At 46.0% G+C, this 19,079-nt stretch overlaps 3 protein-coding genes across 8 annotated transcripts; 1 reads left to right on the forward strand and 2 right to left on the reverse strand.

Annotated features, from left to right (window-relative positions):
- Positions 1-1,873: 1,873 nt before the first annotated feature.
- tdrd5 (tudor domain containing 5) lies at positions 1,874-9,024 on the reverse strand. Of its 3 annotated transcripts, none has more exons than XM_057038682.1 (18): positions 8,830-9,021; positions 8,186-8,430; positions 7,903-8,117; positions 7,531-7,792; positions 7,306-7,448; positions 7,151-7,234; positions 6,931-6,987; positions 6,192-6,354; positions 5,851-6,017; positions 5,572-5,759; positions 5,218-5,427; positions 5,068-5,134; positions 4,758-4,958; positions 4,509-4,616; positions 3,929-3,994; positions 3,518-3,676; positions 3,289-3,451; positions 1,874-2,162 (listed from the first exon to the last, which is right to left on the reverse strand). In XM_057038682.1, exons 2-18 carry the CDS (start codon positions 8,412-8,414, stop codon positions 2,104-2,106), a joined length of 2,541 nt encoding a protein of 846 aa, XP_056894662.1. In that variant the 5' UTR covers positions 8,415-8,430; positions 8,830-9,021; the 3' UTR covers positions 1,874-2,103. The 3 variants fall into 3 exon arrangements, with proteins under 3 accessions (XP_056894662.1, XP_056894661.1, XP_056894663.1); XM_057038681.1 differs by having other exon boundaries at positions 6,168-6,354; XM_057038683.1 differs by lacking the exon at positions 3,929-3,994 and having other exon boundaries at positions 6,168-6,354; positions 8,830-9,024.
- Positions 9,025-9,046: 22 nt separating this feature from the next.
- On the forward strand, positions 9,047-11,926 carry nphs2 (NPHS2 stomatin family member, podocin). Of its 2 annotated transcripts, XM_057038685.1 has the most exons (9): positions 9,047-9,537; positions 9,853-9,890; positions 9,984-10,280; positions 10,363-10,466; positions 10,588-10,660; positions 10,731-10,813; positions 10,887-11,146; positions 11,433-11,496; positions 11,642-11,926. In XM_057038685.1, the coding sequence occupies exons 3-9, from the start codon at positions 9,998-10,000 to the stop codon at positions 11,846-11,848; spliced, it is 1,074 nt and encodes a 357-aa protein (XP_056894665.1). In that variant the 5' UTR covers positions 9,047-9,537; positions 9,853-9,890; positions 9,984-9,997; the 3' UTR covers positions 11,849-11,926. The 2 variants fall into 2 exon arrangements, with proteins under 2 accessions (XP_056894665.1, XP_056894664.1); XM_057038684.1 differs by having other exon boundaries at positions 9,047-9,890.
- Positions 11,927-18,529, reverse strand: axdnd1 (axonemal dynein light chain domain containing 1). Of its 3 annotated transcripts, none has more exons than XM_057038696.1 (25): positions 18,346-18,529; positions 17,756-17,892; positions 17,580-17,683; positions 17,355-17,448; positions 17,113-17,198; positions 16,936-16,992; positions 16,722-16,830; positions 16,521-16,642; positions 16,258-16,398; positions 16,069-16,173; positions 15,772-15,892; positions 15,574-15,675; positions 15,250-15,416; positions 15,046-15,115; positions 14,734-14,968; positions 14,414-14,630; positions 14,214-14,307; positions 13,856-14,046; positions 13,696-13,780; positions 13,280-13,432; positions 13,121-13,195; positions 12,743-12,844; positions 12,556-12,647; positions 12,284-12,414; positions 11,927-12,203 (listed from the first exon to the last, which is right to left on the reverse strand). In XM_057038696.1, exons 1-25 carry the CDS (start codon positions 18,413-18,415, stop codon positions 12,067-12,069), a joined length of 2,997 nt encoding a protein of 998 aa, XP_056894676.1. In that variant the 5' UTR covers positions 18,416-18,529; the 3' UTR covers positions 11,927-12,066. The 3 variants fall into 3 exon arrangements, 2 of the variants coding, with proteins under 2 accessions (XP_056894676.1, XP_056894675.1); XM_057038695.1 differs by having other exon boundaries at positions 17,756-17,895; XR_008951427.1 differs by lacking the exon at positions 11,927-12,203 and having other exon boundaries at positions 12,280-12,414; positions 12,502-12,647; positions 17,756-17,895.
- Between the last annotated feature and the right edge of the window lie 550 nt (positions 18,530-19,079).

A 19,079-nucleotide genomic window follows, 5' to 3' on the forward strand; every position in this document is an offset into this window, starting at 1 on the left:
GTGTCAACAGCTAATGCTATTTCCTGCGCCGAGGCAGCTCTGAGCTGATGCTTATCAGGACCGACCCATCCCTGGTATGTTCGTTTGCTAACCGTTGTCTCTGATCCACCAACGCAACACGAGCCGAATCGGCTTCATTTCAAACATAGGTCTTTCCTTTTGAGTTTCACAAAAAAGGGGCTAAAAAGAGCTGAGCAGCGGAGGTGTGAGGAGGCAGGGACAGCGGAGAGGAGCACGAATTAGAGGCGGTGATGGCTCATGACTAAGCATGATGCTGCTGACGGAAGGTGAGGCCACTCACCAGGTGACCAGGTGACCCACGTCCCGTCTGCTCGTTTCTTTAAAGACAGACTGCACGGCTTCCAAAATAAGATGCCGTTAGAATCATTAATGGGGGCAGAACCTGCTGATGGTTGGCTATGGAGAGCAGGATTTGAGCCCGAAGGCAGGAAGGGCAGAGTAAAAAACATACATCCCACACAGTTACAACGATGATGCTAGAGCTAACACGTAGCTAAGCTAAAACAGTAGCACAGCCCCCAAAACCTGCCCTTGATTTCCTTTATGTGGCTCTTCTTTACAGCCTAAAGGTCGTTACAATCCTGCCAAGTGGACATTTATAGACGCCACAGCTGCAGACTTTTTCCATGTGATAAATGGCCAAACTGGAGGGCTTCCGAGTCCCACTGCTGACACATAAATCTCAACACTGCTGCTTTATGATGCTGTCTATATGGATGGGTTTAAGTCCATAAGCCCACGCTTGGAGCACGCGTTGTATACTGGAGCCCAGTCTTTTGTTGCACAAAGCCCTGCTAATGCACAAAGAGGACAAACGCTCCTTCATCCATCAGTGTCTTTGAATTTCTTCTCATTTTCTTGCCTGTTTAATCGAGCTCGTCTACGGGGACAAACAACCAGCTGCGGTCGTATATCGTCTCCGTTGTCATCGAGCGTGGCGGTTTGACACGTGGCACCGCTGGACCAAAAACAATTGTGTGAAGGAGCTGGCGGATCTGCATATGGACTGTTTGTGCGTGCCATAAACACTGAGTAATGGAACTGTCAGTGGGCGTCACTGCGCATTAACCGAGCCCGGAGCTCAGCTGCAGCTGGATTTCTCAGCCCAACGTTTCCCGTCACATCTGCTCTGCTGTGGGGAAAAAGCCTGACAATCGATGACCGATTAGATCGTGTTTAATCACCCACGTACTTAAACAGGGACCAGGCTAAAATAAATACATTAAGCACATTCAACAGCGAGCAAGTGATCAGACGGAATAGTAAGATGGATATTGTGCAGCTTCAACACTGAAACACGTGCACTGAGTGAACAAAAGCATCAGACGTGCAGCATTCCTGCTGCAGCAGCCGTCTAATCAGCTGCAACCTCGTTATTCTCCTCTTAATGAGGTTTACTGTACATCTGATTTACCAACACGGACCCTCCTCCAAAAACAAGCGCGCCCATTTCTGTCTCCAGTCTTCATTGGTGGGAGCATTTTTATTTCATCTTTATTTTGTTACATGCATGTTGTCTAACATGCCCGGGAGGGAATATCCTTTAGGTGAGAGCCACGGCAGCTTTTCTCATCAGGAGCCTTTTAAAAAGCTAATTGGCCGAGCTGGTAAAGGTCACGAGGCCCAGCAGGAAGCAAATTAATCACTGCAGGTTCTGTTCTACCTTCAAACACGGGAGGACTTTTAATCTTTAAAAGTTGTGGGTGTTTCTGCTGAACCACCAGCAAGATTTTAATTGAAAATTTCAGTGTTGTGATTGATGGGATCATTCTCTAAAATGGCGAAACCCATGAAGGCCGTTCCGCAGAGCAAAGTTAAACCAGCGCACGTTTTGCAAACTAAAATACTAGAGTATTGTTGGGAAGACTTTATTTTCAAAAATAATTTGATGCATCATAACTGCAGCGCTCCTCAACGTGGAACATGAAATGGTGTCTGTCATCAAGAACATGTCAATGAATCGAAGCATGTTTATGTAAAAAAGGTAACAAAGGACAGTCATATGTTTCTATAGTCGTAATGGACTCCTCAATAGTCCTTTCTGCTTTGATCTGAGATTTGGTTTGGCACAGAAGACATGGCCTACCTGGCCCCAAACACAGGAAATGAGAAACCGGATGTCCGTCGATGGAACAGCACACCTGAGGAAATATGAAAATATAGATAACATCATACAGTTGAGTAGTGCAAGACTGACCAAGAAGGTACTCATTTCACACCAAGCTACTTAGCCACCACTTTGTATCCATCAATAGAAGCTGAACTAAATTAACTTGTCAATATCTGGGAAAATGCAGCTTTGCCACAAGTCCAAGAATGTGGTTAGAAGAATGTGGTTGGTTACTGAGCGGCAGAGGTGTTGGTAGCAACAATAGGCTGGATTAAATATTTCAAGTACAAAATAAAATCTAATCACACTCAATATCAATAAATGATGAAATGTTTGATTTCAACCCCCAGTGAGCTTGTTTGTCCATGATCATGGCATTAATAAATAGTGTCCAAGCCACTCACGAGACCAGCCTTTTCAATAGTATGGGAACAAACCTGACTGAAACACACCCGACACACAAGCGTGCACGTGCAGCATAGCGACAGAAGCAAGGCGGCAGCGGAAGCTACTCCAGCTGTGTTAGTGCAAAAGATCACAACCATTACTAACCTTAACCAACGGCAACGGGTTCGAACAACCATAAACAACAACCTGACATGTTGATGCCCTGGTGGTTATTGTTTGGAGTCAGATTTGGTCCTGCTTCTTTGCCTGTATAGTCGTGGGACACCCTCCGGGTCAGAGCCAAGTCTTATGACGTAGGCTGAGAATGGGTCTATGCTGCGGTGCTGCTCAGGACTGGCTGGAACGCCAACTCCAATTATTTGTTTATAGGACTAATTCTTGGATAAAAGTGTATCAAGGAACAGCTTCCATGTAGGCCCCCCCCCCCATGTAATCACGGTAGTCTGTGAAACATGGCTGCTTGGGCATTACTAACTTTATTGAGGGCCTATTTAAAGTCAGCACTGCAGCTGGATCAGGAAACGACCGGATCAGCATCGGCAAGACTGGTTTTTAGTGTCTGAATCGGATCAGGAGCAAAAAAGCTAGATCAGGACACCACTATTAATAATGCACCAAGAGGAGACATGCTTGCTTTCCTGGATGCTAAACTGATTCGTTAGAAGATAAATCTGTAACTGGGCTTTTAAAGGGGCTTCTGTGCTCACTGTTTAGTCAAAAAGAATAAACCTGCATGCATGTATAAATACCCTGCCCCAATCCAGAGGTGCGGAGGTCCGGGGCCCTCCAAAATGGTAGCGTCCTCTCCACATAGGTCGCTGTGGTCATGAGAGGGTTCTGTTGCTCCTGTGATGGTGGGCAGCCATCGCTTGAGTTTAAGCTGGGTGGAGCTGGAAGAGCCTCATTTATGCCCTGAAAAATAGTCAATTTCAGAGGTGGATTGATAGATATAAGACGGATGACACGGAGGCTTCTCACTTTTAGATCTACGGTGACAGTTGGGGTGCTCTGGATGAAATCAGGAAGAGCTGCAGACGTGCACATGGCCCTGGGAGGACTGGTCGGCTCTGTCCCAGTGGGGTCTGTTTCACTGAAGGTGACACTCTGATCAACACTGAAGCAGCTGCTGTCCTCATCCTTGACAACAAAACCATAGAAAACACAATCATTTAGTCCATATTCCTAAACGTTGAGATCCCAGCAGTGTTGCTAATGTGTTACCAACATTTTATCACATACGGTACCACGTACTGTTAGCACCTTTAAATGTACTCAAATCTGAATTGAAAAAGACAATAAAATCCCTCAGTTTCTGCGGCCAGCATCCAAATTTAATGAAGTGTAGAGAATGAAGTCATTGCTGCTGTAAAATGATGAAAAGGCTCAAACCTGGATGTGACAGCAAGAGTCGCTGTCCTCGATCAACTCCAGGCCAGGCAGGTCCACTTCCTCAACCTGACACGTCAGGAAACCTTCCTGTTATACTGATTCACCCGTCTACAGGACAGGATCTAACACACCAACATATAGACGCTATCCTCATCACATCACTTCCATATAGCATCAAATAAAGCATAGAAACGGGTTGTGTTTCATTTCAAGTGGTGACCTTCTCAACAGGGACACTTCATCCTCTTTTGTTGCAAGTGTGTGTGGACGTGTTTTGATAGCAGTGTGTGCTGCACTGGGCCTGCAGCACTGACTGCATGGCTGCTAAGATAAGAGATTTGGACAGTGGCGAGTCGCAGCTTGCATTAAAAGTCTGGGTCAGAGAGAGGAAGTGAGAGGAATGGAGGGAGAGAAGATTTGAGACTGAGAGAGTGCGTGAAGATAAGAAGCAACTGAGACACAAAGCTGCAAATCCAGCTCGAGCGTGCAAGTAGTCCAACATGGATAACAACGCTGCTCAGCTATAGTAGAACATCAAAGACGTCTATAAGAACAGCAAAAAGAATGTGTGTGTTAGCACCTTTGAAGAGTGTGACACTGGGGTCAAACTGGGCTCCTCTTTGATGTCTGGAAGGTCAAGTGTTCCCTCTCCCAAATACATACTCACTGGGATGACACAGGCACAAAGCTACAGACAGAAAAAGGTAAAGGACAGAACATATTCTATATCTAGACTTCGTCACAGCTGAAACAAGTTACTACCAATGTCAGGTTCCATCTTTTATCATCTGGAGCAGCATATATGATCATTTATGCGTGTTTGTCTCACCTCTTCCCTGGCTGAAGGACTGCAGGCTATGCCATGGCCCTCGCTCAGCAGGACTTTGTGGATGTAGACGTCGTTCTCCTTGCGAGTGTCACACAGGTAGAGATGGAGAACATCTCCGGTGTAACAAGCCAAAGCTCCCACCAAAGGATTGTTGGTGCACAGCTTCTGAAATGAAGCAGCGGCCTCAAGAGTCCAGCTGCCCTGCAAACAGGACAAGACGTTCCTCCCATTTAAGCTCTCTGATGACAGAGCGTCTCCCAAGTAATAATCAGAATGTAGGAAATTGTCCTGGTGACTTTACTCCCTTTACCTTGGTAGGTTTAATCCCAGCAAGAGCCGACTGAACAGCTCGTGCTGGAAGCTCTGAATAACGAGCCCTGGAGAAAAGGGAGATTTACCTCTGAGCGCTCAACAACAGTCACGCTTTATATTGTTCAAATTCTAAACGTGGCGGTCCTACTTGAGGAACTTCAGACGGTTGCTTGGGACGACGGTCATGTTGCCAAAGTCAACGAAGTACACCTTTACGTGAGTGGGGCTGAGGATCTGGTGGATCACCACCCGGTAGAACCACATTCCTTCTGGACACACGCAGCAAACCTGGCCACGCCGGACGAATCGTTCGGGGAGGCTGTAACGTTCCGACACTTCGGGACACCTGTAACATCGTCTAAATGAGCAAAAACAAACATTTAACAAATAGAATTGAATTGAATATTTAACAAAAAGTGCTACATCCATGTCTAAAAACCACCAGAACTCTTCAGTGAGATCAACATTATTCAGCTTAAGCTGCCACTGACATGTCCACCACCTCATTTCAATCATCATGTCCTCTGTCGTACGGGCTTCCTCGCTGTCACAGAAGGAGACGTAGAATAACCCGGGCGACTCCACGTGCTCCACCAGGACCTGCACCACGTCTCGTTCGGCGTATCTGGTTGGCTTTTTCAGTCGCTGGCTCTTCAGGGCGTCCGGGGGCACAGTAGACCCGTAGTGTAGCTGAGGAGGACAAGAGCTTTCAAACATGTGCAGCTCACTCAGGCGATGGGGGACTCTGCTAGAATACACATCAGCTGCTGACCAGACTCACGTTTAGCTGTGGTTCGGTGCTCAGCTCCATCGCATGACCGAGGTCAGCGGGTATGACGGCCTCGTCATCAGCGTCTTCCTGCTTGCTTTCCCAAAGAGACTTCCCACGGCTGAGGTAGTAGCTTGGGGAAGGCTGTTCCATGTCCAAACTCTCAGCCTCCTTTAAGTCTATGACATCATTCCAATAAAATGTAAAAAATAACAACTCAAAATGCTTTATATTTATATAGCAACACAGATCACCAAAGTATTCAACAAATACATTTCCCTTTGGACGTTAAAAAAACAAAAAACTGTTGTTAATGTGACGTAATTCACCTGAATATTCCAGCCCACACACACCTGTCTGCAGGGCGTCACTGTCCGGTACGACACTGACGAGCCAGTGCTGCCCGCTGTCCCGCTCTGCTGGCTTCAGGACAAGCGTGTCACTCATTGCGTCGACCAGTTCAGTGACACTGACGAAGCCACTCTGCAGCAGCGGCAACTCCTCCCCGTAGAATCTCTAAACAGTGAGAATAAACAAGCTAGAGCCCCTCTGGTGACATCAGATCAAGAAACTTCAGTAGCAGGACGGTTGTGGAGCTGTCAGCTTCAAAGTTATGCTGTTTATAAGGAATAAATGTAGCCTCACTATAGCCTGCTTTTGTATTCACAAGCAGCTTTGTTACTATTGTGGGATGCAGCGGCTGCCTGATCAGTCCGATCCCGGGGCAACCACTAAACTCCTCCAAGGGCTGTATGAAGCATCCCACCATGATGCATGGGCTGCAGCTTTCAACATGAAACTCCATCCACAGAACCACTGATGCAGATTCCATATGGCTTTAACATACCATAAGAATCGACATGCCAGATATAATTAATAATCAACTTCAGCAAAGTAGTCAGTTTTGTTTTTTTAAATCCAGTGTCACCAGATCCCAAACACAGGTAAGTTTGGGACTGCATATTTTACTGATTGATTAAATGCAATCTTGCAGGTTGCTAAGAGATGACAACATTACGCTCCAAATCCTCGACATTTATCCCTAAACATGACAACCTAGAGATATTAAAATCATCACCCAATGACATTTACCTTGTACTCAGCAGGGACATCGTGCACAGACAATTCACCTCCAGCTTGACTTACAACCTGCAGAGTCAGGCAGGAAAATACATACAGAGTGTGTGTTTGTGTGTAGAGACACACAAAACTACATATTATAACATTATTAGTTTAAATTAGCTTTGTAACATGTCTAAAGATAACATACATTACTACTATAATAAAAAACAAAGAATGCTGGAAATGTAACCTTTCTTAGCTTGTCTTTTAACTCCTGGCTTATGGTACCAGCTACTCCATTCTCTACGATTTGGTTGCAGAATTCTTTTTCCAGCTGTGGGAAAGAAGAAACGCATGTGAACTTGAAATGTAGACCTCCACACGCCCTCCCGTCACAGTCCAAACCTTTTGGAGAAGCTTCTCGAAGAGCTGCCCTTCCTCATGGTTGGTTTCTTGCACCTCTGGCTTGTTGCTAACAGGTACCGAGTGCTTCTGAATGGGAGCTACAGTCGTCTCAGACAGGGGGGGACTCCCAGCACTCATTGGGACTTCAAATAGGTTTATTAAGAATTAAGATGAAACCAATATAAAAAGTTTGTAGCAGCTTCCCTAAGACTAATGAAGGCATACCTCTGGATGAAACACCTTGAGTTTCTGTCAGCTTCTGAACACCGTTAACTGGACAGGTCCCGTTCATCATCTTGGTTTTGTGAGGCCCCCACATCGTCCTTAAGGACACAACTGAACCCAGCCTGTCCTGATGAATGACAAATAGATCTGCCGCTGTCCTCAGCATCTCTTGAGTGGAGTAAAAGCCAAAGTTCTGGACATGCAGCGGGTGACCGAAGCAGTGCAGGAAGGAGGTCTCCAGGTCAGACAAACGAATTGGACCCTATAAACATTATATCATGGTGGGAGAAGCACGATTAAACAGTAGGATACTTCCTCTCAACAGCTCGAAGCAGTAGTTTGGAAGCAATATAAGAGGTATTAGGAACATACCGTTGACAGGAGTTTTAGAAGCTGTGCCCTAAGTTTGGCTGGGATAGCCGGGGGTGCCAGACCTCTTCTTGGGAGGAGCACATGAGGAGATTGGTGATAAAAGCGAGGGGGGCAGTAGGACCGGTGTCCCCTCTTGAACCTCTGGTTATCCGCCTTAGACGTCCGCTGTTTGGCTACGAGTTCCTCAATATTTTGGGTGGACTCACCACCAACACCTGCAGGTCACAGCCAAAAGTGAGTTGAGGTATTGGAAAGGCAGATGAAGAGGCCTAAGCAATATTACCTTTTAAATATATGGTGCCATCCTGTCTGAAGTTGATGGACACCACATCTGGCATGGTCGTCACCATGTCCATGATGTTAGTGAAGCCCAGCTGTGCCAGGGGCAGAGGGTGACCCAACAGGGACACATAATCTCTCCGCAGCTGCTCCGGGTCCAAACCCAGTTTAGACGAAATGAGCAAGGAACGGATGTCTTTCTTAAGCTTTTGCAAAATCTTGTCCTGGTTCATCTTTCTGCAATCAAAACTAAACGACAAAATATAAAAACACTGAAATGAATTCCCCAAATACTTTAAAACACTTTAGAAACGTGTGGCCACGTGTTACCACTTCAGTTCGTATCGTTTATGTGGTTTCAGCCCTTTGAGGCTTAAATGTTGATACCTCATAAAACCCACCTTATACCCAATATTAGATCATAATTCTGAAACGTATTTCTTTACCAGGATAAAGTAACACACACTTGGACTAAACCAGAGCATTGTAAGAGGTTAAAATGGCGCCCACCGCCTGGAATAGAAACGTCAAGTTTGTAAACCAGCAGGGTTTCGACAAAGTTGCAGGTTTTATGAGGCACAGATTAAAGCATTGACGGTATATTTACTTTAGTTGAAGCAATTTTGTAGCTAATGTCCTCAGACGTACCGTGACAGTTGGGTTTTCTGGATGGTGGCGGCCCAGGGTTGGTGTTCGACCCCCGCCGGCCACACCTGCCTGCTAACTCGGAAAAGAGCAAACTTTGTTTAGAACACGAAATGTTTACCTTAGCTAATAGATTTACAGTCTTAGATAAGCAAAGAAGGCGATTTTTGTGTAATCGAATTCAGATAAAACATTCCGCTAATGTCCGCTAAATGCCTCAGTAGCGACACCATCTGTCCAGATCGTGTATTGCAACAGGGAGGATCTACGCATGGTCGGAGGCGTTACGCACATAAAATGATCCTATATTTGGTAGAAAGATATATATTTAAAGATATCTATTTATTTACGCCAATATAAAAAGACAGAGACGAGAGCACTTAACCATCATGATGTAATTTACTTAAAATCAAGGTTGTCTTTCCAGGGTCTCACTCTAAAATGTTATTTTACCACAAAAACAGTTCATGGTAGTTTTATTTCATTATAGGTTTGATTGTTTATTTTGGGCTACATTCCTCAAACCATCATGAACTTGCCCAGCTGTTCTGCGGTTCATTAATGGAAGATCCTTTTTCAAGGCCGGACATGGTGGAGATTCCCAGAAGAATGAGTCAGCCTCCAACTTAATTTTCACTTGATTAACAGCACAGCAAGGAGGAGGATTCCATCTTATCCTGTTAAAGCAGGAAAAACTGCATCAGCTCTTCAGTGAGAAGCCAGTGAAAACACAAGGTAGCAGCTTGAATTTTGCTGTTTTACTTTCTCGTGCAAAAGTCTGCAGCTCCAAGTGTGAAAACAACATGCATTTCACTTAAAGATTGTACATTAAACTTATCTTTATATACATTTCAAAATTTATCCTCATGTATTGCTTTCATGGATTAGCTAATGATGGCATGTTCATTGTATTTATATTAGTTTGACAAATAAGATGGTAGCGAGTGGTCCTCCCACCATGAACCTCCCCAGCCTAAAAGTCAACCTAATTAACAATGTGTTTGCTTTGTGTGAACGCCAATTTAGACTGAAGGAGCAGCAGCAACAGCGGAATTCACCTGCAGGTTAACTCATTCTGAAGAGTTGCTTACAGTCAGAAAGAAAACCAACCACTCACTTGGTCCCAGCAGCCTTTACTCAAGTGCTCTTTCCCACAGAGCTTTCAGCCAGCATGGAAAAGTCCAGTAGTGGCCGCTCAGGTCGCACATCCAGATCCAGAATGACCCCCAGGAAGGAAAGGGGAGCCTTAGCGCATGTTGGGGGTCACCGTCAATCAAAGCCAGGCAGGACCTCTGAGGCAACATCAGTAAGGAAGGAGAAGACAGAGAAGGCAAAGGTGGCTGTGGAGCCGGATGCTGAAGTGAAGCTGAAAACCACTGTAGTGGACATAGACAGCGTGAGAGAGGAGACGAAGGACGGGAGCATTGGACAGCTGGAGGCAGCTGAGCAGGACGGTAAGAGACAGCGTGTTGTCCATTTTTACCTTCCTCACCTTTAGCTTTTCACTCTCACAGAGGTGGTTTTGGGTCTCTGCAGGTCTGAAGCGCAGGAACCTGGGTGTGTTTGAGTTGCTGCTCATGGTCTTCGTCTTGGCTCTGGTTCTTCTCTTCTTCCCTCTTTCCATTTGGTTCTGTGTCAAAGTACGAAGTGAACTTAGCTCACGCAGAAACACTCACCCGCTGAAGCAGCTTTTTATGTCTTAATTTGACCCTCCAGCTCTGGTAGGACCGAGTGAATGATGTCAGTCATCTTGATTGACAGGTGGTGAGGGAGCACGAGCGAGCTGTGATTTTCAGGATGGGTCACCTACTGCGTGGACGACCCAGAGGACCAGGTTGTTGCAATCAAATCTCTGACCCTCACAGGTCACTCCCCCCATGTATCTCATTTCCTGCTTCCCCCAGGTCTCATCTTCTACCTCCCTCTGCTTGACGTGTGCCACAAGGTCGACATCCGTCTGAGGATGCTGAAGATTCCTCTCCATACAGTAAATATTCAACCCGACAGGCAAAATCAGTCCAGCTGTCCTGTATAAAACAACTGAAGGTGAACTCGTGCAGGTGGTGACGAAGGACCTGGTGAGGCCGGAGCTGAGCGCGGTGTGTTATTACCAGATTGAGAATCCGGTTTTGTGCAGCTCGGCTGTGTCCACGCTGACCCCGGCGCTGCAGACCGTGGTCCAGGCGGCGATCCGAGACGTGCTCGGTCAGCACACGTTCAGCCACGTCCTGCTGCACAGGAGGAAGATGGGACAGAAGATACAGGCGGCGGCTGATGCCACTGCCTGCCGCTGGGGCATCAAGGTGGAAAGGGCAGACATGTAAGCTTCACTTATATTCCTGCCGTGTTTTGGGAACAAGAACAAAAAGGCTGTTTCAGTTAAGTTTCAACATAAAATGTAATCTTCTGTTTTGAAGAAAACTGTCAGGTTTGGTGATGAAAGGCGGATTTGTAAACTTCAGAGGGACGGATCATTTCTGTAAAATGCTTGTTTGCTTCAGTGTGTGTGTGTGTGTGTGTGTGTGTGTGTGTGTGTGTGTGTGTGTGTGTGTGCGTGCGCACGTGCCGTAATAGCTGTTCGCCCTCCTGACCTGATTTTCTGACAGAGATGAGTTCAGTTTTCCTGAGGAGCTGCAGAAGAGTTTAGCTGCTGAGACAAAGCCACACCAGGTCAGCTCTAAACAGCAATTCTCTAACATTCTTGCTTTTGCTGGTCCGTTTTTATACATGAACTATAGATGAAAGGACTTTTAAAGAGATGTTACAGATGTTTTGTAAAGAACACGTTTGACAGACGAGTCCCTCTGTCCTCCAGGCTGGAGCGGAGGTGCAGAGAGACGTCTGGGAGGGCTTCAGGGCTTCTCTCCGCCTCCTCCACCCTGCGCTGGTCCTCCCAGTCAACCCAGACCTCCTCAGCATGACTCCCGACGTCTCTTCCCTGCCTCCCCCTCCTCCCCCCGCTGAGGAGGCTGACGGAGAGATGACGGACGGAGGCGTGGAGACCGACTCGCCGATGATGTGACGGATGTGAAACCTTAGCATTCAGCGCGTCAGCAGAGAATAATGATGTTGTGGAAATAAAGGATGAATAAAAAAAGCATCTTTTTAAATGTGAGGTCTTTATTTTCTGGAAGGGGGAAAAACAGCACATAGAGCCACTAAAACCTAACGACTAATTTAATCTATAAGCAAAATATAAGCACAGCAAATCCATAATTTATAGAATTCAGTGAGTTTATATTATTTTTGTGACCATGAGAACTTGTTCCTTTTTGTCTTTTTGGTGCCACTCATTGTTTTGGCTTCAGCTGTGAGCTTCCTGGTTGGAGTTGAAGGTGTCGGAGCAGGTGCAGAGGGTTGTGGTGTTTCTGTTTTCTCTGCCACATAAAACAAAACACGTGCATTTACCCCTCTGTCACTGCACCTGGGCCTCAGTTCCGGGTTTGTAATTCAGTACCCTCAGAGATCAGACTGGATCGACCCTGCAGGTGTCTCTCCAGGTCCTGAATCTTGACCAGCGCCGACTGCAGGGCCTCTTCAGCCTTCAGGGCGCGCCGCTCAGCACTTTGCACTCGCATCTCCGAATCGCTGACAAACACAGAGGGAAATCTGACAAAACCTGATTTGCACGTACAAAGATCCATGTCTGAACCCCAGAAAGCCACACAAACACACATCTGCGCCCAACAGCAGCCCGCATCGCCGTCCTCCGGTTTCTGCTTCACTTACAGAAGTTCCTGCTGCAGTAATCTCACGGTGCTCAGATCATCAAAAGCTTTCTGGGCTTCATCCGTCACCGGAGAAACAACTGAGTCTTTGGTCTGACAGATGTGCAGAGAGACAGGATCATTGCTCACTTCTATTCAGATTCACGCCAATGGAAATGACACGTGAAGGGTGTGTGGTTCTGTCTGACCCCGCTCAGGTGCACTCTGTTCTCTCCCAGTTTTCTCTGCGTGACGTCCCCATCACAGCCAATCATCTTCACCACGATGGTCTCGCCGTCTTTGAGCTCGTCCTACACGACATTATCAGCATTGTCTTGGCTCGGTGTGCTCTGAAGTGCCGTGATATAAACTTTACACAATACGATACGATTGGGATAAATGAATACGTGCAACCACACAATAATTACATTTATGTCTTCAAAACAATTAAGAGATGTGTTTTAACTTTGACATTCCAACATTTAATCTAACCTTGGGTGCAGATGATAAAATAAGCGTTTGTCATGGCGTACCGTCATTATAATGCGCGTCGTACCAAACCATTTATCAGGAGTTACAGTGCTTACCTCCGTGAGTCCTGCCTCTGTATCACCATTGACTGTGTTGTCTGTTACAGGCTCATTTAAGCCATCTTTATTTATCTGTGAAAAATATACAGGCAAAAGTCTATTCAAATTAAACGGTTAGGTTAGGTAATGTCTTGTACTTGGTCCTGAACCCCTGACCAGAGCCTGAATGCTGTCAACTGGAAGTGCTGGGCCGTGGCTGCAGGAGGCATCCTCACAATTGCCAGGTGCATCCGTCTGACCTTCAGGAGGACCCCGTTGAAGTCCTGCCAGCAGGATCAGACAGGTTTCCACCCATTCACTGCAATCTGTCTGAAGAAACAGCGTGACGATTAGCTGAACTCGTCCTAGTCTGTAATTGTACTTTGGCTCCCCCTGCTGGGCCTTATGAGGAGAAACGGCTGTAGATTGCTTAACCCCTGTGTGGTGTTCGGGTCTGTGGGACCCGTTTTCACTTTTTATTAAAAGAAAAATGATAAAATTAATTAATTTTATCATTTTTCAATCTGAACAGATTCCAAGTACCAAATGAGTTACGACCTTTGAAATTACTAATTTATCAGATCAGGCAGTACCTGCAGCTTTCTGAGCTCATTCATCTCCTTTTCTGCTTCATGTGGATGCTGCAGAGCCTCCTCCTCCAGAATGAGCTTACAAGAACTGTAGTCAGAAATTTATATTTGTTTAAGAGGGAAGTCTACACTCTGTGAGCAAAACTGCAACATATATCTATACCTGGTGAGGTAGCTTGACAAATGCCCCAATTTTTTAATCAAATATTTGGCCTCCTCATCCAGCGTGTGTGGTGAGATATCTTCAAAACAATGTTCTCCATGTTCTAGGTGCTGGACCTCACTGTGGTCTGGTACCACAAACAGTAACAGACTCAACATCCACTGAGTCTGCGTCATGTGAAGAGAACTGACCTGCTCATTAGAGAAGGACAGACACATTTCAGTGTGTTATTCATACTGGTTCATACACTGAATTGTTTGACTAATATGGACGTTGAGTTCCAGTGTGTGGTGTCATAAATGACCCCACATGTTCAAAAATATCTGTAAACCTTCCCTTACTGTGTGAGCCGACTCACCTCCTCACTGAGTCTCTGGTTCTCTCCATCAATGAGGTTGAACAGGCTGGTCGTGCAGTCCTGCATTTTTGCGAACACCTTTTCTATCTCTGTGCTGTTCCCAAAACACACGAGAGGTGGGTAAGAACTTCTTAATCGATCTACATTTAACACCTCAATCTTCAGCTTATGCAGATTTCTATAAATTGAGAAACACCTACGATGTGTCAGGGTTATTGACATCTACTGTTTCCTCTGGGAGCAGGCAGGAGAAGTTCTGGAGGACCTTTTCTACTGAGCTCTGCCAACTCTGCAGGGCCTTCTCCAGGTTCAGCCAGTCAGAGACAGACATCGTTTCAGGACGACTGATTGAGGCATCAAACTTAGAAACCCAGGATTCCATCTGCCCAAGAAGTGAGGTAATCTGCCTGTAGATCCCTGAATCAACATGAGAGATTTCTGTTGAGAGACCTTTTCACCCTTTATTACTACTTCTAAGGTCACCTGTCTACTCTAGTAAAGCCCATGTCTGTGGTCTCACCATTCTCTCCACTGACTCGGGTGTCCAGCTGTTTAAGGAGCTCAGACAGGAAACCATCAAGTTCTGAGAAAGCTTGCTGGCCTGCAGGCGGCTCACCATCAGGAGTCGGATGCCTCCTAAAGAGCTGAAGGCTCAGACTCAAACATCTCTTCTGGACACGGTCGAGCTCAGCCAGCATCTCCTGGTAGCCGAGCAGAGTTTCACCTTGGTAGCACTCACAGTGGAGCGCCAACATCTGCAGAGAAAGAGGACAATTAGAGGACTTTTGAACATAACTACTGGATTAAAAACAAACTTTTCCTCTTAGCTTACATTTACCCACTGCTGTAAATCTGCATTCATATTTTCCAGTGAAGTGGGCTCACATTTTGGGTCAGGACACCTAAAAAAAAATGGAAAAATAAAGCACAAGAGCACAACACTGGGCTGCAAAAACATGCTAACTTACACAAAACCATTCCAAAGAATACTAATTCTGATTAAAACACCTCCTTTAGCACTGGAACAGGTATTTACCTCTTCTGAGTCTTGCAGAAGTTGAGCCACTGGATGATGCCTTGGTGAATGATGCTCAGCTGCTCACACTGAACGTGCTCAGCGCTCTTCAGCTTGGACATGAACGCCACTAGCTGCTCCTTCCACTGGTCATTAAGCTCCGTGATGACATTCAGGTCCTGTGAATCCTACAGACAGGCAGCCATTTCATTGCCAGTCCTACTGTGCCACCACTGACAGGCAGAGACATGGCGGTTTTCATGTTTTTGTACAGGCACAGATGATGAAAGTTAAGATGTTAAACGGCAACTGTGGGGCAGTACAGATAAACAACGCTGCTGCTACCATCGAAGCGAGGTAAAGACTGCAGTGCTCCGCGGCCTCGAACCAGCTCTGCTCACTGATATGAAGCTGTTTGATCGTGTTCAGCTTCTTTGTAGAGATGATCTGAAAGTCAAACATTCAGGTTATTTCTTGGCATAAAAACACCCGCCGTCCAAAATGACACAGAAAGTCAACAGAATCTCAAAGGCTGCTTAGCACTTTTTTTGCCAGGGAAACGCTGAGCTGGATCCAGCAGTCTCTGTCCTTCATCATGTGGAGGAGCTGGGTCTCCAGGCGAGTCCTGTGCAGCTCATACAGCTCGTGGTAACCCTGGACCACGCTAAGAAAACCGAGAGGAAACCGTGGGTCACGTTGCATTCTCTCTCACTGTCTGCTTATTGCTGAGAGAACATTTCAATTTTAGACAATAGCAGAACAAACGAAGACTAATTTATTTAGTCTCTACAGCATAAATCGCGTTTATCGTGTTTAATGAAAGGAGCCGTCCAAACTGACTCTGAATTGGTCTGAGCCTGCTCCAGAGCTCCAGCCAGATGCTGATGGGCCTCCTCTGTCTGCTGAGAAACAAAGTCGTCGTGCTCTCTGATTCTGGACAGCGCTCTGTGAGGACGACCATAAAACCATAAGTTAAATAACACAATTCCTTTGTTTTGGTGACAGCATCCTGGCTGCCGACCCACATACGTGCTGAGCTGCTGGAAGGATGTCCTAATGCGGCCGATCTCCTCGGCCAGCCGGCGGTTGAGAACTCTCTGAGCCACGGCCTCAGTGTGCAGCGCCTTCAAACAGCGGGGGATTCGCTCCAGCAGGGACTGGTAGTGCTGTCTGGAGACATCAGTGGAAACAATACGCTCTCTGGGAACAGGTGTTACTGCTCAAGTGTATTAAAACGTTTTTAGAAATTAAACTTGGGGGTCATGATAGTGCTTTTACCACCGACTGCTAACCTGAGTTTGGCGAGAAGCTGCCCTCTCTCAGCACAGTTGACGGTCACCTGTCTGATCACCTCGTGGAAAACTATGCTGTAGATGTTCTGTTCCGCCTGCACCAGCTCCAGCAGACTCTCCATCTGCAGGATATTTCATTGTGCTGCCCTTACGTGTGACTTATAGCGACAGAATAGGTTATTGTCCGTCTGTCTGCCTAACCTGCGAGAGCTCAGTCAGCTCCTCGCTCTGCTGTTCCACGCCAGCCTTCAGCAGCATGTTGTCCATCATCTTTATCAGCTGGACCACCTCCAGTCTGCCGCTGGGCCTCCTAACAGACAGGGTGTCACAGGGTAACGGCGCCACCAGTGCCAACAAACAACAACACAGTTTAAATCGAGGGTTTATTTCTTCGAAGGATTCAGTCTGTGCTCACAGGGAAGGGAAGACGTGTAACTTCTGCTCTTCATCCTGCAGCTGCACAGTGAACGCACTGAGAAACAGAAGCAAAACCACAGCTAAGAAAACAGCAAAGTCCCGATTTGAGCCTGCAAATATATAAAGATCAAACCAGTTCATGACTAAAACCTCGGGACTAACAGAGCAGACTCACTCCTCGTAGAATTCCAGACTCTGTAGACCTTTGTTTTTAACGACCCGATACTCTTCTGGAATCAGACTTTCCGAGACGCCAGAGTTCTAAAGCAGAACGTTCGTTATTTTGACCTCATGCTGATGATGAGGTTGTTCAATGATGTGAGGCCTTTTGAAAAAAACGAACATCCGAAAACACCCAACACATTTCAAACTGCAACAGTAACACTTGACTTTGTGCGTCCACACGTGAGGACTCACCTCCCGGCTGCCGGCACCACTCCTGTCCGTCAGCGGTGGGAGGGGGGTCGTCTTCTTATGGGAAACCACAGCGTCACACAGGAATGAAATATCCCTGCACGTCATCAACAGACATCGACACCCTTTGGTTATTTAATTACGGCCATTTTGATTGCGACCCATGTGTTTGAGAGAAAACATGCATTAATGCTTCGCAGGAATTAAACTACTGCTGCTTCGGTTGACCTGCCGGCTCCAGTCAGGGACGTCGGCTGCTCCAGAAAGAACTTGTATTTCTTGCGTCCCAGCGAGTGATGCCAGACTGCATCGGGTCTCCTGAGTCCACATCCCTGAGGGAAAAGGCTCCTTCAGAAGACTGGACCCACTTGGCACCAAATCGATAGTCCTAAAATGAACCGTACCTTGCAATGGCGCTGATGTGCGCCGGGCCCACTGACTGAGGATAGACTGAGCAGAAGTTCATCTGGGACAGTCTGGTTGATCACAGGAGGAAGCTGCGTGTCTCTGCTCATTGCTGGTTCTGGAGAAATCAGTTCTGCTGCTGGAGGATTAATAAATCTGATTAAAACAGGATGTCTGGAGTTTTAATTACATTAATTGCACACTCAGAAATACATATTATGCATCCTGGGGGATATAGGGGGTAGATATGTTTATCTATATAAAATCATAAAAGATAATGAGACATTTTAGGTGTTTTTCAATCTGTCGACAAAGTTTGAAATATATTTTCTGCTACTCTGTAGGAATCAACAAATGAGCTCATATTCTGAGGTGAATTTATAATTATGTTCTTTAATCGTAAAGTTCGGGTTTGATGATTTGAAGGTGGGAAAATCTATATTTTATATTCCGAAGAAAAGTTTAAATTTAGATTTTAAAGCATCCCATAATCTCCCACCAAGTGGGCCAAATGCTGCATATTTCCTGGCTGCCTGATCTGTGGGTTACACAGGTAAAGATGGAATCATTAAATATCTTCGAGCATCACCTCTGCGGCCCAGAACTCGATCTGACCTCGAAGAACCTGGTGCTGAACTGGCTCTGACCGACCTGGACATCCCGCTGCCTCACATATGGTGCTGGGAATAAGATGTTTAACTGTACTGGTCCGAACAGACTGGGATAAGAGGTTATTAAAGAGGAGCAGCCCTCCGCTTTATCCGGGGCTTCCACTTCCTGGTCGCGTTGCCATGGCAGCGTCTCGCGCTCGCGTCCACACCGACGTTTATTCTGACTTTAGGTTTTACTTTCGTACACAAATAGAATGTAAAAAAATTAAAATAAAAAATCTCTCTGCTATTTAGATGAGCTTATTTAAAACTGCATGACCCGTGTAGATTGGCAGGTACACTTCGAAGTAATTAAAAATAAATTATTTATAGGCCAAAATAACTTGATAGATTTAGAACACTGCATGAGAAAGTCGCTCTATTAAATCCAATAGGCCTGTTTTGCCTTGAGGCCAGTCTAATTAAGGCCAGTTTAATTAAAAACCTTGTAGCTTTGGGAGCATTTATAGGGCTACTCTGGCAGCTCGTGGTAAGTATTTAAGAAGTAACTGATTTAAGTTAGACAGAATAGTACAAACTCAACTTGCTGATTAACTACAGTGAACCACTTGACAGCTTTGTTTAATTTTTAAAGTCAAAGGGAGTCTTTTAATGTGGCAGCCTTGTGTTTTTTCACGCTGATCCGCCTCATCTGTGCAGGAGGGAGAGAGAG

The sequence above is a fragment of the Takifugu flavidus genome, chromosome 7, assembly GCF_003711565.1.
Source record: "Takifugu flavidus isolate HTHZ2018 chromosome 7, ASM371156v2, whole genome shotgun sequence".
Taxonomy (NCBI): Eukaryota; Metazoa; Chordata; class Actinopteri; order Tetraodontiformes; family Tetraodontidae; genus Takifugu; species Takifugu flavidus.

Coding starts and splice junctions, on each gene's coding strand:
- nphs2 (XM_057038684.1), top strand. CDS start 9,761: ATGGTAGCGAGTGGTCCTCCCACCATGAACCTCCCCAGCCTAAAAGTC. Junction 10,814..10,886: donor TGAAGATTCCTCTCCATACA/GTAAATATTCAA, acceptor GAACTCGTGCAG/GTGGTGACGAAGGACCTGGT. Junction 11,147..11,432: donor AAGGTGGAAAGGGCAGACAT/GTAAGCTTCACT, acceptor ATTTTCTGACAG/AGATGAGTTCAGTTTTCCTG.
- axdnd1 (XM_057038695.1), bottom strand. CDS start 18,415: ATGTCCAGGTCGGTCAGAGCCAGTTCAGCACCAGGTTCTTCGAGGTCA. Junction 13,781..13,855: donor TTGTCAAGCTACCTCACCAG/GTATAGATATAT, acceptor TTCTGACTACAG/TTCTTGTAAGCTCATTCTGG. Junction 12,415..12,555: donor TTACTGCAGCAGGAACTTCT/GTAAGTGAAGCA, acceptor TGTGTTTGTCAG/CGATTCGGAGATGCGAGTGC.
- tdrd5 (XM_057038681.1), bottom strand. CDS start 8,414: ATGAACCAGGACAAGATTTTGCAAAAGCTTAAGAAAGACATCCGTTCC. Junction 6,988..7,150: donor TAAAAGACAAGCTAAGAAAG/GTTACATTTCCA, acceptor CTGACTCTGCAG/GTTGTAAGTCAAGCTGGAGG. Junction 5,760..5,850: donor GCACCGAACCACAGCTAAAC/GTGAGTCTGGTC, acceptor TGTCCTCCTCAG/CTACACTACGGGTCTACTGT.